General features: G+C 38.1%; 4 protein-coding genes across 6 annotated transcripts in view; 1 reads left to right on the top strand and 3 right to left on the bottom strand.

Moving 5' to 3' along the window:
• Nucleotides 1-6,221, top strand: part of LOC105233937 (tubulin beta chain) — a 114,191-nt gene extending 107,970 nt beyond the window's left edge. For both annotated transcript variants that reach the window (XM_049450498.1, XM_049450497.1), the window contains exons 6-7: nucleotides 5,201-5,523; nucleotides 5,917-6,221. In XM_049450498.1, coding sequence (XP_049306455.1) covers nucleotides 5,201-5,523; nucleotides 5,917-6,009 — 416 coding nt within the window. In that variant the 3' untranslated portion in view covers nucleotides 6,010-6,221. The remainder of the gene's footprint in view (nucleotides 1-5,200; nucleotides 5,524-5,916) is intronic.
• LOC105233935 (116 kDa U5 small nuclear ribonucleoprotein component) lies at nucleotides 6,049-11,124 on the bottom strand. 2 transcript variants are annotated; one of them, XM_011216112.4, is made up of 7 exons: nucleotides 10,984-11,124; nucleotides 10,692-10,847; nucleotides 9,969-10,637; nucleotides 9,817-9,908; nucleotides 9,569-9,760; nucleotides 7,998-9,500; nucleotides 6,049-7,936 (listed from the first exon to the last, which is right to left on the bottom strand). In XM_011216112.4, exons 2-7 carry the CDS (start codon nucleotides 10,803-10,805, stop codon nucleotides 7,579-7,581), a joined length of 2,928 nt encoding a protein of 975 aa, XP_011214414.1. In that variant the 5' UTR covers nucleotides 10,806-10,847; nucleotides 10,984-11,124; the 3' UTR covers nucleotides 6,049-7,578. The 2 variants fall into 2 exon arrangements, with proteins under 2 accessions (XP_011214414.1, XP_011214413.1); XM_011216111.4 differs by having other exon boundaries at nucleotides 10,692-11,078.
• An 848-nt stretch (nucleotides 11,125-11,972) lies between these two features.
• On the bottom strand, nucleotides 11,973-12,781 carry LOC105233934 (mitochondrial transcription rescue factor 1). Its single transcript, XM_011216110.4, has 3 exons — nucleotides 12,430-12,781; nucleotides 12,301-12,373; nucleotides 11,973-12,239 (listed from the first exon to the last, which is right to left on the bottom strand). Exons 1-3 carry the CDS (start codon nucleotides 12,762-12,764, stop codon nucleotides 12,036-12,038), a joined length of 612 nt encoding a protein of 203 aa, XP_011214412.2. The 5' UTR covers nucleotides 12,765-12,781; the 3' UTR covers nucleotides 11,973-12,035.
• Nucleotides 12,782-12,825: 44 nt separating this feature from the next.
• LOC105233933 (uncharacterized) lies at nucleotides 12,826-14,029 on the bottom strand. The gene is made up of 2 exons (XM_011216109.4): nucleotides 13,823-14,029; nucleotides 12,826-13,761 (listed from the first exon to the last, which is right to left on the bottom strand). The coding sequence occupies exons 1-2, from the start codon at nucleotides 13,909-13,911 to the stop codon at nucleotides 12,915-12,917; spliced, it is 936 nt and encodes a 311-aa protein (XP_011214411.2). The 5' UTR covers nucleotides 13,912-14,029; the 3' UTR covers nucleotides 12,826-12,914.
• Between the last annotated feature and the right edge of the window lie 1,360 nt (nucleotides 14,030-15,389).

Here is a 15,389-nt window from a genome sequence, read left to right as displayed (position 1 = left end):
GATTTCGGGCAAGTGGCCGCAGCAGCTTATTCGAATAAATTCGACCTCTTTTTGTTGTAACTGGGACCATATATCAGCAATAACGGCTGTTGCGCCGTCTTCTTCTAACCAAAGTTCGTCTACATCCAAATCCTCCAACCCAGGCTCGAAAAAGTCATTAATCATGGTTCTATGGCAATCCACATTGACTGTAGGTCATATGCCGTAAGTTATGGCCGTTTTTATTTTTGAGAAATATCGACCAATGATTGCCTCTACACATATATCACACCAAAAAGTGACTTTTTAAGGATGTAACGACGACTCAATAGTCGCTTGTGGACACCATCACTTCTCAATCAACAGTAAGTTTAATCACTGAACAAAATTTTTGATTGCTCGAACTACCGCCTCTGTTGGGCGATTAAGCTGACCAAAAACTTGACGCAGCGGGGGATGAAACCCAACTCTTTACCATCTGCTATGCCATGCTTTTGACTTCAGCACTTCGATGAGCAAGCAGAGTAAAGTGCTTGGTAACTACACGACTCAGTTGATTTCGAAACTTGCAATTGTAGTCGATATTCGGACATATATATAACACATAAGCCGCGCGGATCTTTAGATATTTAATACTTTTGAAACAATAATATCCATGGTCCAAACCCACCTATAAATTAATTTTTAGAGAAGGCTCCGGTGTTAACAATCGCTGACTGGATTTAAATGTGGACCGAAGTAGTGCGTATGGCAGAGAAACGTGTTGTCATTAGTCATATACAAAACAGTCACCGGCAGAAAGCTGATATGACAATTCTCAGTCGATTTTGCTTTACAGTTATGTTGGCAGTGATATAAATAGAAAATACTGTAAAAAATACAAAGTATTGTCCGCTGAAAAGAAACTGAAATGACAGCTACAATAACATTTAAATGTCACCGAGATCGTTGAAACTTAAAATTTTTGTAAAAAGGTAACCAAAACCCCGATTTCTCTCGCAGAGGCAACTTTTACACCTAATAGACCGGTGCTACTTTGGACTGAATAAACCATTGAAGAGCAAAGTCCTCTCTCAACGAACAAAGACCAAACTCCACAAGTCCCTCAACATTCCTGTTCTTCTTTATGGTGCAGAGGCATAGACAATGACAACATCTCATGACTCGGCCTTAGGAGTGTTCCAGTGAAAGGTTTTTCGGAAAATTTATGGTGATTTGCGTAATCGGCAACGTCGAGAACCGCAGTCGTAGGAACGATGAGCTGTAGGAGATATACGGCGGCACTGACATAGTTCAGCGAATCAAGAGACAGCGACTGCGCTGGCTAGGTCATGTTGTCCGAATTGAAGAGAACACTCCAGCTTTAAACGTTTTCGATTCAGTATCCGCCAGTGGAAACAGAAGAAGAGGAAGATCTCCACTCCGTTGAAGAGATCAGGTGGAAAAGGACTTGGCTGCACTTGGTATCTCGGATTGAGGCCAAATAGGGAAAAAAAGAAATGACTGACGACTGTTAACTCGGCCATAACCAACGATCTTTACGCCAATTAAGAAGAAGAGGATGCCTCCACTGTTGTATTATTTTGAATAATAGTACCTTACTAAAGATTTTGTTTACCTACATAAAACTCGAGTAAACAAATGTACAAAGATTGGACACTTTTATCATAAAAAAACATATAGCTCCCAAGAATTTTCTTCGAAAGAAGTTTAGCACTGCATTTGAGCCCATGAAAAATCACTCAAATTTGCGACTTGTATAAAAAAGTATTTAACTGTTTACGAAACGTCGTGAAATATTCAAAAAGTCAACCATTAAAAAAACAAACCTGCATCGAGCTAATCCGCTGAGAGTAACTAAAGCAAACTTCGCCGAAGTAAATTATTGTCAAAACACACAGCAAAGAGAATAATCAAAGGAGAAGTATGCAAACAGACTATAAATGGAATTTGTATTATTCAAAAACTCATGGGGAATTCATTTGCTACGATTCGTAAGCTACAGCACCTGTATTTAATATGTATGTGACCATAAACACAACACGACTGTAAAGTTGCAGCAGATCTGGTTAAGACGCAGCAAAATAATTAATCAAAATATGTGTGGAAAATAAAATGGAAATAGCAACAAACAAGCTGTTTCAGTTGGCTTCGGAGATTTGCGCCACGCAAAGCGACAGTTTCTTTTTCCACGCGCTAGGAAAATTTTACAAACGTTAAGACCAACTGACTAGAGCTTAGCCTAGATGAGCCCAGCTAAGGATGTTGGCAGCCAAACTCTCAAAAAGAGAGGGGAGCGAAGAGTTGGCATTAGGTTTCCAAAGGTGAGCAAGTTGCCGAGTCAGTGAGGCTAAGCGTAGACAAATCGCACGCTGTGCAAGCCATTAAACGCGATCCCGCAGGAATTACGCAGAAGCCGGCGTAGAAGGTACACAAATAAAATGCAATGAAGCGGCAGGTTGTTGGTTGTGAGTTTGCTTATTTCTTTTTTATTTTGCTTTTGCGAAGTAGCGCTACGGAAATGGCAGCGTAAAAGCTGACATTAGCAACAGTTTAACATTTCATATTTGGGGATTTAGGGATACCGTTGTATTATATAATATTGTATATTACTTTTTATTATTTGTAGATTTTCTCCGCTGCCTTTGCTTTGACATTTGCCTGGTTTTTATGCCACAAGTTTTAGTCTTAATCATTTCCGTCATATGTACATACTTATATTAGAATCTTTCATTAGGAACAACGTACCTAAAGCTGGTTCGGAAAGTATGTAAGCAGTTTCTAAAAAAGAACAAAATAGAGGAAACTTTTCACAGCCCTTTAATTCTGTTTCAACAAGGACAGTTTAGGTCTAAACACTTATAGGTACTTGCTAAAGCCTTTAACATAGGTATAGAAAGTGATTCTTACACTGCCACCCGTGGTCCATTGTTCCCTCTACTCACCTCACCAATAAATTCTAAAACTATATTTCTTATAAACCCAGATAACAGTTGTTGTGATTTAAATGATTACCTGCCGACGACGGCCTTACCTCACGGTGCTTTCTAGAAGCACATACTAGATCAATACAATGCGTTGATCAACGCCCCAAATCATAAATGCATTTTGCACGTATGTATATTTTGGTTCCAGTTCAGGTTTGGTCGGGCACGAGGCTGATCTAAAACCTCTGCCGTACTTTGGGTCCGTCACCTGGCCGCAATCCGACTCCATATTGGATTGAATTTTTCAACCGTGTCTACCTTTAGGTTTCAACCAGAGACACCAAGAATCTCCACAAAAGGCCAAACCCAATGAGCAGATTGGAGTAAACTCCGTGGGCTAACTGCTCCCCGTGGTACCAGGTTAAAGTCTCTAGTGAGACCTTGTAGCTTTTGCTGATATCAGTGACATTTGTCTCTTGAAACAAATGTCTTCATACCAGGAATAAATATAAAGCCTATAATAATCATTTCAAGATGAGTATTATAGGACTATTTGTGACATAGACTATGCTGACATTACAAGGCATGCCCAGAAAGAAATACACTAGGCAATGAATGAGGATATCCCGGTAGTTTCGAGAGACCCATCACGAGCCAGACGGCGCCAGCAAAAGTCAACTTGTTTGATGAGACCATTTTGCGTATTGTCTACAGAAAATGTTGAGTGTGGTGAAAAGGATGTTGTCAGGAGTCAAATGGAGCTAACTGAACTACAGTCTGAACATCTATATATACACAATATAGATTGATAAAGTTCTAAATGAAGTAGGTTAGCGGAAAAGAAAAACAAAATGATTACCGGACTCCCCTTTTCTAGCTTTGTAGCAAGCTATTCTATACATATACACTCCCTGTGACTATTGTCTGGAGAACATATAAGTAAATATATGGTAAACATGTATTCGTACCGAGTTTCAACTCTCTTCTAAGTCGCATAAGCAAATACTTTGCCAAACTCCTTCTGGATCGAGTCCTATGGCTGTAGACCAGCAGCAAAACTTTATTAAGGGCTTTTCCCCATCATTTATGTATTTTTGCAATTTACACAGCCTTCATTTTAACTATAGTTCATTTAAATTCTTAAGACATATAACATGCATAAGATACAGACATGTAGAGGCTAAATATCCTCTATTTTCAATACATGAAGTTGTTCAGCAATTTTTATATCAGAGAACCAAGAAAATTGTCTCATAGGTTCATAATATGACTTACAACTGTAGTGTTGATTTATCTCAACAGATGTTTGAACAAACACATTGAATTAGCAATATCCTCCATCAAAAATGCCTCCCACTATTCCAAGGAATGCAAAGTTGTTGCTATGATCTCATAGAGTACTTTCCAAATAGTTTTTAGAAGTTTTTGAATTAAAAATCTGTGTTTGAAAATAAATCTGGGACTACTCCGCTTATGAAGTAATTTGAGCGGCATGTCATTGCGTAATCGCAGGAAACAGCAAGACGGATGAGCTTGCAGGAAAGGGATCCTTAGCTCAATCTCATCAGACTGGGAACTGTGGACCTCGTACGAGTTCAATAAGTGTTGATTAGCAACGAGCATTTTCGCCATAGCGAGATCATACCTTCCACGGAGCAGGCGTATCGGCAGGAATTGAATTTAGTTCCCTCAACAAGGGGCATTTCCGATATGTAACAGCCGTTTTGATCTACATATACTTAGTACTGGGCACACAACGAACCGGCCCTTCTAGCTGTCCAAGGGCGATCATTCCTTAGTTCACTAATATCAGTCTAATTACCTAACGTAGCTGACTTCACTGGTTATCATGACATGACTGTCATGAAAATGTTATTAGATGGGTTTCAAATTCGTCTACCTTCCATCGTTGAGAAAAATACAAACAACAACAACAACAAATAGGGTGCCATTCCTAAGGCAAACGTGCACACGCTCATTAGATTCACTAAATAGTACCACATTATTTTTTTTAGGACTCGACCTAATTAAACACGAAATATTATTCTGCAAACCTGATGGCTTATGCATTTTACAGACCTTCTTCAATGAAATCCCGAATCCTAGAAGATATATATCTTTCATTTAAACTCCACTATGAAGTTTAATCAACGGTTTCTATACTCGGTTTTCAATTTTCCGAGCAATTATAAGTACCCCTAAAGCATTTCTGTTTGAATAGATAATTTACGAAATTCTTAGTCACTTACCGCTACTAACTCTTCGAATTGCGTTCATTTCATTTCATTTCGCAGGCCCAATGTCGATGAAGGAGGTCGACATGCAAATGTACAATATACAAAGCAAGAACAGCAGCTACTTCGTCGAATGGATACCAAATAATGTTAAGGTAGCTGTTTGCGATATACCACCGCGTGGCCTCAAAATGTCCGCCACATTCATTGGCAACACCACAGCCATACAGGAGATCTTCAAGCGTATATCCGAGCAATTTACGGCCATGTTCCGGCGTAAGGCGTTCCTGCATTGGTACACCGGCGAGGGCATGGACGAAATGGAATTCACCGAAGCCGAATCGAATATGAACGATTTGATTTCCGAATATCAACAGTATCAGGTAAGAAATTTGTGCATTTACCAGCGACCGAACGACAGACCGTTTGAGTATTCGTTGTTGATTATGTGTGTTGCTGAATGCATGATGTTGATTGTGGTTGGTGGCAATGGAAATGGATAGGCATGTTGGCTACTCCTGCATGTTGTTTATGTTTGTAAAAGCGCACATTTGTTTGTATGTATGTGTTGTATGAACAACGTGGCATAAGCGGCAACGGGAATCGATTGCTTTTAATTAAAAACCGTTGCTGATTCCTGCTACCAATGCTTGCTTGAGTTGTTGTTAGTGATGCTTTGATAGTTATAGCAGTTTGAGGTAGATTGGATCATTTTGGAATGTTGTCGAATCGTTATTCATTTTTTGTTTTTCTTTCCATTTCATTTCACTCCACAGGAGGCTAGCGTCGAGGATGATGTTGAATTCGACGACGAACAGGCCGAGCACGAGGCGTACGAAGATAATGCCATACAAAATGGTGGCCTCTAATGACCAGCTACGTGGAAAATGTTGAAATCAAACGATGTGTGGAGTTGATCGACGTTTCGCCCTACTGTAATGTTTTCAGAACAATAATTAATTTTGCTGTTGTTCACTTTACAATGTAATTTGCATGTAATGTTTTGTTAAGCATAAAACATTTAGTATAAAAAAAAACAAATAAACTAAAGTTGCAAATATTTTGTACAAACCAAAAATAATATTGTTTTTTACTTGCTGCAATTTGGAGATTTTTCTTAACCCTCAAAGAGCTAGTTGGAGATATAGTAAAAGCTGATGGTTTCGAATAGTAAACTTATTACTTATCTTTATGAGGTCAAGCCGTAAAGTATTTCACAAAAAAAATACTGAAAGTAGTTAAATATTATTTAAAAAAATACATTTCAAAGAACAATAAATTTGGAGATCAATTATATTGTACTGCACACGGCTGGGTATTGGACCGAATCAAGTTTTGACAGAAAAACGTTACATATCATTGTTGTAAAATGAAAAAAGTAAGTAAGTAAAAGTCCATAATTTTTTTAATTTTTTTGAACTTACATAATAACGGGTGGTCGTGGTACTTTTTTCAACACCATTACCCATTTTAAGACCCAGCATTCATTATTGGATAATATTTTACCGAATAGACCATGCCCAGCAGGCAGTGAAGAAAATATAGCAGCCGCAGCTGAGAGTGTATATATACGAAGATCGTAGATAGTCGGTTCGACACCGTTCGCAGGAACTCGGACTGACGTATGAAACGACTTGGCGCATATTACGTCGAGATCATTGATTGAAAACGTACAAAATACAGTTTGTGCAAGAACTAAATCGCCGATGAAAATCGCTGTTCCCATGACGGTAGGATCTAAGTAACCGGAACGGACCCGGTTTTTAATCTCACCAAGGGCTGTCAACTCGGCATCAATCCTCGTATTTTTTTAAGAGAAATGTTTTTTGCCGCTACAACAACAACAGCCGACAACAATTACCGTAATAAGCCGACGACAGTCGGTTTTACGTTACCGGAATTGCTCCAGATTTCACCCGTCAAGGGCCGGCGTAATAATAACTGATTGCTATGACAATGTGATGGTTATCGAAATTGAAATACAATCACTGTACAACTACAATGCTCGGTTTCAAATGTGATTTAGTAACTATTTTATGGCCTCAAGTAAACAGCTAACCTTAAATTATATTAATAGGGTGCATATGTGGATACATTTCGGTTTCTCCAATTATAGTGTGTAACTTGAGCTTGTCTGATAATGATCTATGATTTTACAAAACAATTTTGGACGTCCATTCGTAAATATTAGTTAGATTTATAAAACCCCTTAAAAAGTTCTTTCCTCACCATGCAATGGTTGACCAGCGCACCCTACCGTTGGAAAATCCAATTAGTTAAGCTTTATAAAATTAAAGTGGTTTTACAAAGCTTTAAGCTACAGAAAGATGTTAATAGCTTTTTAAAGCTTTTAAACGCCCTTAACCAATTACAAAGTTTATTTTTATAGCACGAATCGCTATTTAGTTTATTGAAATGTCTTATCAAAATTTTATATTTTATAGCGGATAATTGAGGAGCACATCTTGTCGCGCCAATTCCAACAACATAGGATCATCGAAGAATTTGTTGATAGAAACATCCTCTGACAAGCCCTTGCGACGTCTCGTCTTTATCATAAATTCACGCGCCAGGTGCGAAGCTTGTTGCGGCTCTAATGGTCTTATCACTATAGACTTATCCAACGGATCACCTGGTACAATCTGCCAATGATGAAATACGGACAAGCAGAAGGCCTGTCCCTGTGTATGTGTACGTAAATCGGTCTCGAAACCGAACGAGTCAATGGCTGGTATAAATGCTTTAATGGTGTAGAGAGGTGAACCAGAAACTGGAGCGTCTTGTGTTACATGACCTCTGAAAGATAAAATATAATAATATTTTTTACCAAACAACCACTTTTAACTCAATAACTAACCTCCTTCTGGCTAAAACTGTGTATACAGCCGACACGCAATCGGCTGGCGCTTGTACTTCTACGAACAAATACGGTTCCATTAAACGCGGCGTAGCCATGAGGAAAGCTGAGTATGCAACACGACGTGCTGTGGGTATGACTTGGCCACCACCACGATGCAACGCTTCGCCAGCTATTACAGCGTCCAATATTTTGAATTTCACATTACGTATGGGCTCCTCGCAAAGCGGTCCCTCACGCGTACCCCATTGGAAACCTTGTACTATAGAGTCCTTAACCGAGGTAAGTAAATTTTTATCTACTTCGGATGGCAGTGTATCATCAACCAGAATGTTTGGTCCAGTTGCATCTGGTCCGAATGCCCATATTGAACGTGCTGCCAGCAAATCCCAATCATAGTTTACTTGGAAAAACTCGCCAATTCGTTTTTTATTCCAATTAATTGACACCACTTCATTTTCGATATCCTCCGCGAGTCCTTTTTCCAGCGGCTCGGAAATCATGGTGATCTTGTTCTTCTTATTTGGTGTCTCAGCGAAACATTTCAGCGAACTTGTTTCCACCACAGTCTCGCAGAATGCTACCACAGGATCGGCAACTTTGATGTCAATTTCCGAATACATTTTACGCAAATCGTGCATCACACAATCCAAATAAAGCTCGCCAGTGCCCAGGATGACATGCTCTCCGGATTCCTCCACACGTGTCGATAACAACGGATAAGATTTATTAGCTTTACGTAAGCCATCCAACATTTTCGGTAACTCCGAAGGATTCACCGGTTCCACGGCGATTTTTATAATACTCTGTGTATTGAATTTCAACGGTCGGAAAATGTACAAGTCTTCAGGCGCATTTATGTCCACAATAGTGGATGTCTTAACAATACACTGATCAATGCCCTCAATTAGTACCCAATTTCCAGCCGGTACACGATTTAACTCCACTTTGTAGCGTGCTTCGTATACCCACAACCGACCCACTTGCAAAACACGGGAGTCCTCTTCATCTTGCAGGGTGTAATTTTCACCCAGCACACGCACTTCGTGACCGGCGTGCAACGTGCCGGAAATTACACGCGCCATAACTTGGAAAAATGTGCAGTCGTCTGTGGGATACATTTTAGCACTGTGCACCATTAATGTGCCATTTTGATTGCATTCCATCATATCTTTATAAATTTCGCCTTCTTTCGGTCCAGTATATATGTGATCCACCTTACGTTTAGCGTTATCCAGTGGCGAACTAATGTGCTCCACACACATATCAACAAAGCCATTGAAATCACCCATAAAGCGATTGCACACTAGACGTAAAAGTGGGCGTATATTCGATTTCATTTCCTCCTTAGTGATACGAATATTCAGCTCAGCCAATGTATCGGAGAGTGTAGTGTCAACATCGCCAACGACTTGGGCAATAACCTTATACATGGGTTCCAAAATAAACTCGACAAAACTACGTTGTGCTGAGTTATGCGGAGGCTTCTTAGTAAACTTACGACTGTGAGAGAGAATGTAATTGTAGTAATGTTAGCTTGGACTAATTGGAAAATTATATTTTAAACTTACGATTTACTGTGGAAGTACATATCACCCCACAAACGCTTGGCGAATTCTACGTAATTAACACCATCATAAGTGTCCGCATAAAGTTTTGCGAAGGATTTCAAAGTAAAACAAAAACCATACAGCGAACTAGCGAAGCACACATTGCCCAAAGCCGGTGAAACTAGCAAGTTGTCATTGCCATTGCCATAAGTGCTGGAATCAATCGAAATTAGCTTCGTATGTGCGAAAATTTCTAACTACTGACATACCTCAACAACGCATTTATTTCTTCCACAATATGTTTGAGTTTGAAATATGCATCCTGTGGTGGTAATTTCAACTCCAAAACCAAACGATCAATCTAAAGCATATAGAGTATTTAACAATAGCAACAAAATCGAATAAGATAAGCAAAACTAACCTTATTGATGCAAACAGTTATTGCCATTTTCTCCTGTACTGCATGCTTCAGCAAGCGTTCAGTATTCAGCATTACACCTTCGGCAGCATCTACAAATAACACAATACCATCGCACATACGCATGGCAGCCGTCACTTCATCCGAAAAATTCACATGACCGGGCGTATCAAAAACATTCATCAGAAAGCTTTTTTGCTTTACATCCTGCAAAACTAAAGTCACAGGTGTGGCTTTGATACTACAACCGCGCTCCTGCTCGGTAAATAGTGTATCAGTGTAGCGAAGTGTGCGCTCTTCAGCTTGTTCGAATTGTGGATGGGTCTGACGTATTAAACAATCCACAAATGTAGTTTTTCCGTGATGTAGGTGCCCCACCAGTGCGACATTTCGTATTAATGGTGGTGTGTCCATCAAATCTGCCATGAATTCCATGTTATACGTGGTTTCAGGAAGTTCTTGTTCTTTAATTTGAAATTTAAGTTTTTTAATGGGTTCAATAAGTGGCTTATCGAGTGGTTGCGCATCTTCCTCTTGAACAATAGTTTCCACGTCAGGCCCATACACTTCGATTGCTGTGGGATAGTAACGTTTGTCTTCATGCAATACAACCGCCGTCACTTCTTTATCTTCGTCATCTTGGTGCTCCTCCTCTTCATCCATAGCATCCTCCTAATTTGTTTCATTGGATTAATACTTTGACACTAAAAACATTAATGCACTTACGTCTTGTTCGTCCTGCGGTTCTTGTTGCCCGTAAATGCTTTGGTCATCATCTTCATCACTGTCTAACTCAGGGCCAATGTAGTTGCCAAACTCATCATACAAATCCGCATCCATATTAACGTTTCAATAATTTGATATTTTACACTTCTGCAACAACTATTTTAGTGGAATTTATTCGTAATCGTTTACAGTCGTCAACACTTGTTCACATTAACTTTCACAATCAGGAAAGCATATATTAAAACTTAATGATCCAGTTTTTCTTTGGCATTCAAAATGAAATATTACTTACAATTCAAACCGGTGGTCGTTTTAAATATTGTTTAAAGTAAATATTTAGCTCACGATGTGTAAAATTTACTTTACTTTGCGCGTTTCCGAAACTTTAAGCAATAAATACCGGCTGTTTACAGCGTTGTATTTCTGTTTTTTAAAGCACATTTCAAATGTTAGTGGAACACAGCAACCCTAAATGTAAAGGTGTAAACACACGTACGAAAAAAGTCGAATAATCGTCAAAGACGTTTGTTCAAGTGCAGTATAATGGCATATGAAATTATGTACGGTACATTATAAATAATATTCTATAATATCCATAATGTCGACTTGGCTTCGCATTAGGTGCTAATAAAATTGCACTTTTCAGTTTTTTCAAACATTTATTTAATTAATTATATTAACATAAATAATTGCGCTAAGAACATTCGTTAAATAATGTCGATATGATGCCCAGTTAAGTATTGTTACGAATTTACTCTTGCTAGTTTACTTTGTTAGGTTCGTATCTCTGGATTGACAAATAAAATCAACACTGTTTAATTTAATTCAACAACTCTTTATTTCACAACTCGTCTACACTATAGCAGTTTACTCTTAGCACTGATTGATTACGTTGGCATTGCCACGGCTTATATAGCCACGCACTTCTCGCTGATGCCGACGTGTCCTTCTAGAATATCGCGTCTGGAAATTACCAGAACATACGGCTATACGGCGCCAGACGCAAGCAGACAGTCGCGGCGCCAGACTCAGCAATTGTTTAACTAGACAAGCAGACAGTGCGGCGCCAGACTCAGCAATTGTTTACCTAGACAAGCAGACAGCCGTGGCGCCAGATGTCTACAACAAGACAAATGCTATTCCATATACCTACAGCTATTGTTCATAATCAGGGATGCATATAGCAATACAAATAAAACTTAATACTAATTTTTGTAACAGTATAATCAAAAATATCAAGGAACTGAGAATTATTTTTGAACACAGTTAATTATGTATGTATATATTTTTGCTAACCTTTCATTTACTTAATGTAATGTTTCAACTTAATTTATAACATTATTATCAATGCTGCACACTCTCTGACGATTTGAAGGCATTGGGACCAGAATAATTTTCTATTAGCAAAGATTTGTAGCGTCTCAACTGTACACTGTATCCTTCATCACGTTCATTGACGTCGAGAACAACTACACGGGATATCACCAAATGTATTGGATTTGCCTGACTAAAACCGCGCACTACGTCGATCTCATCGCCTACATCGAGCTGGGTTCATGTGATAAATATTTTAAAACCTCAATAAGAAACATAATTAGTGATATTATACCTGAACGCTTTTCTTGTTAATTTTTTTCCCATTCACTCGTACTTTGCTCTCATAGAAAATAGTCTCTACTTTGCTGCAATGATAAAGGCAATAATAATCTAATGTTGGTTGTTTTGTGTAAACATTTACTTCCTAGCCATTCCCAAGCCCGCTTTTAGTAGCAAGTCCGCGCGTAAGGAGTTTACACTAGTCTTCAATACTTTAGAATCGCGTTCATCCTTAAACTCAGTAGTCCTCTCGTCGTCACTATCTTCATCGTCATCTTGTTGTTTGGAGTTTTTATTATACTTCTGGACGACCTCTCCTACATGAATTTGCCGACACAACTGTAGCTGATGACTGCTACATAATTTATTGGTAATATCGGTGATCTTTTGATAAATAGTGCAACTCCGCGTCACAAACGGAACCTGAAGCACGGTATTTATTCTATTGAAATTTTTTAGGTGTCGTAATTTGAACATTTTAATTCTAAAAGAACTAAACGTTGATAGACTCAATGTTATGAAAATAAACCGCAAAGAATAACCAAAAGCATGGTATAACCTCACAATAACAGCTGAGTGGGAAAGCTACCATACGAAATATTTAATTTAAAAATAGTTGCACAAAAATTAGATTTTATTTTGTTTATTCTTTTTTTGCTTTTTCTTTTTAGGTTTCCTATTTGGATTAGGTTGTATTTTATGTACAGTAAGTGGTTGATAAACATCTGGCAGGAAATCATCTGAATCGCTAAATGTATCAACACGTTTTTCCTCCATTTGTTGTGTAGTGTCAACAGGTTTCATTTCGACATCCTCTTCTATAGTTTCGTGCTTTCCAACACGTTCAGCTACTTTGTTTAAAACTGCAAACAACTGTTTTTCATCCTCTACTGAGTCAGCTTTAGCAACTCCCATTCCTTCAGTAAATGAAATAAAGCCGTCATTGCTTTTAGTGGTATTTTGAATTTCTAGTTTTTGTACTTCAACCACGGGCGGCTCCTTACAATCTTCAATTGCTGGAATATTCGTTTGTAATTTTCTTTTTGAAATTTTTGGTTTTATTTTCCCAATTTCTGGCTTTAGTTGCTTTGTGTGTGCTGTAATCCACTGTATAATTGAATCATCCATGTTAGTTTCCTTCATTTCATCAATTGTGGGAAATACCACACACAATGCTTTAATACCAAATATATCTTTAGTGACATTCTCCAATTGATTTTGCACAAAAACAGGAACTGTTGGATTTTTTGCTTCAACATTCCTAGCTATTAATCTGACCAAAATACGTGGTTGTATACTACGCGATATCAAAACGCAGGAGCATTTTAAATTATTTATCGCGCGCAGACTGCTTTCCAAACCCAAGTGAATATGCCTGGATGTAACAAATGGTTGAGGCTTTAGGCCACTTTTGCTCATAACCTCCTTTAGTAAATTGACTAATTCTTGTAATTCGTCATCTTCAAGTGAAGGACTAAAAAAGAAATTTAATTTAACATAGAGAACATAGTAAGTCATAAAAACTATTTACTTACCATTTCTCCTGGAATGGATTTGCCAGAAATGTTTTCAATTTTGGCAAACCCTTTCGCTTTCCTTTCTGTTTATTCGTGTTTGTACTCATTTTTCCACCTTTGTATTGAATAAAAACGTTATTACCTAAACGTTATGAGTTGAGAATTACATTCAGGAATTTATTAATGCGGGCAAAGCAAAACACAGCTGATTAATTGAGTATGCAGGGCTGCATGTTTTAGAGAATACAGTATTTGGTGTAATCGATAAATAAGTATATCGTTTTTAATCATAAACTAAACAACTCGTTTAAAATTTTGCAAGATATCGATATTACATTTATTAAAATTATTAAAGGATACGCATTAACTGCGTATACTATAATTTTTTTCATATTTATTTAAACTCATAAACTAAACTACTTATTGACAATAAAATTAATATTCATCTAATGTTGGCATCACGTCAGTATCGTAAGTATATCTCACAGGGATTTTTATTATCTCCTTAACTTCAATGGCTTTATTGTTATTATTATTAATATGATCTGTTTTTGTTGCATTTTCAGCTTGCATTGTTGGTGTTTCTGTTGTTTCAGGTGTTTCAGTTGGGCTCCAAGTACTATCGATATTTTTTTCTGTAGTGTCTGAAAGTCTTTCTGGTATAAACGATGATGTGCTTGTTTCAATCGTATTTTCTGTGGTCGAAATGGATACTTCTGTGTTCACTGTTGTTGTAGTTTCGGCACTTTCGTATATTTCTGTAGAAGTTCCATCGTTATTACAGCAAACTACAATGGTGCTGTCAAAATCAGAAGATATCCTTGTAATATCTTCCACATCCCAAGAATTTGTTGTCATTTCTGTTATAATACTGCTTGTTTCAGTATTAAAAATATTTTCAATGATTTCTGTTGATTTGTCTGAGTTGGTTGTTGCTTCTCCACTTTCAGTATTTGCCCAGTTGGAGGTTGTCGATTCCATGGCTGTCAATGATTCATTAGTGCTCTCTGTTGTAGTTTCTTCTGTGAAAATATCCTCCTCTGTTGGCGTTGATTCAGCTGCCGTTATCTCAAAAGTACTTGTTGTTTCCTCACTTGGATTTTGCGTGGATGTCACCAATAAATACAGAGTTATTGCATCAGCCACATCAGTTGAATAATCCTCCAAAGTTGGCGTTGACTCAGTTTCCTCACTTCCTTCACTTTCATTCTCCGTGAATGCGTCTTGTGTATTTACCGTAGTTGCATCAGTCGTCTCAGTTGTAGAATCCTCTATCGTTGTTGGTGTAGTCAATTCATTTTGTGTTGTTGCCCAACTAACAGTGGTCGTACCGTCTAATGTTGTTTCAGTTGTAAATGTTTCTGTTGTTGTTGGAAATGTGGAAACAGTTTCAGTACTAACAGAATCTTGTGTGGTCGACTCAGTCACATCAGTGTGCTGAGAGACAGCTTCCTCTGTGGTTTCGTAATTTTCCGTTACCGATGTTGTACCCGTAACTTCTGTAGTTTCTGAAGGTATCGTTGATACCTCTGTACTTTGCGTATCCTCGGTGGTTACAACAGTAATGTTGGGCGTGTTGGTGGTT

This window comes from Bactrocera dorsalis, chromosome 2 (genome assembly GCF_023373825.1).
Source record: "Bactrocera dorsalis isolate Fly_Bdor chromosome 2, ASM2337382v1, whole genome shotgun sequence".
Lineage (NCBI taxonomy): Eukaryota > Metazoa > Arthropoda > Insecta > Diptera > Tephritidae > Bactrocera > Bactrocera dorsalis.
This window is presented reverse-complemented; position numbering and strand designations above follow the sequence as displayed.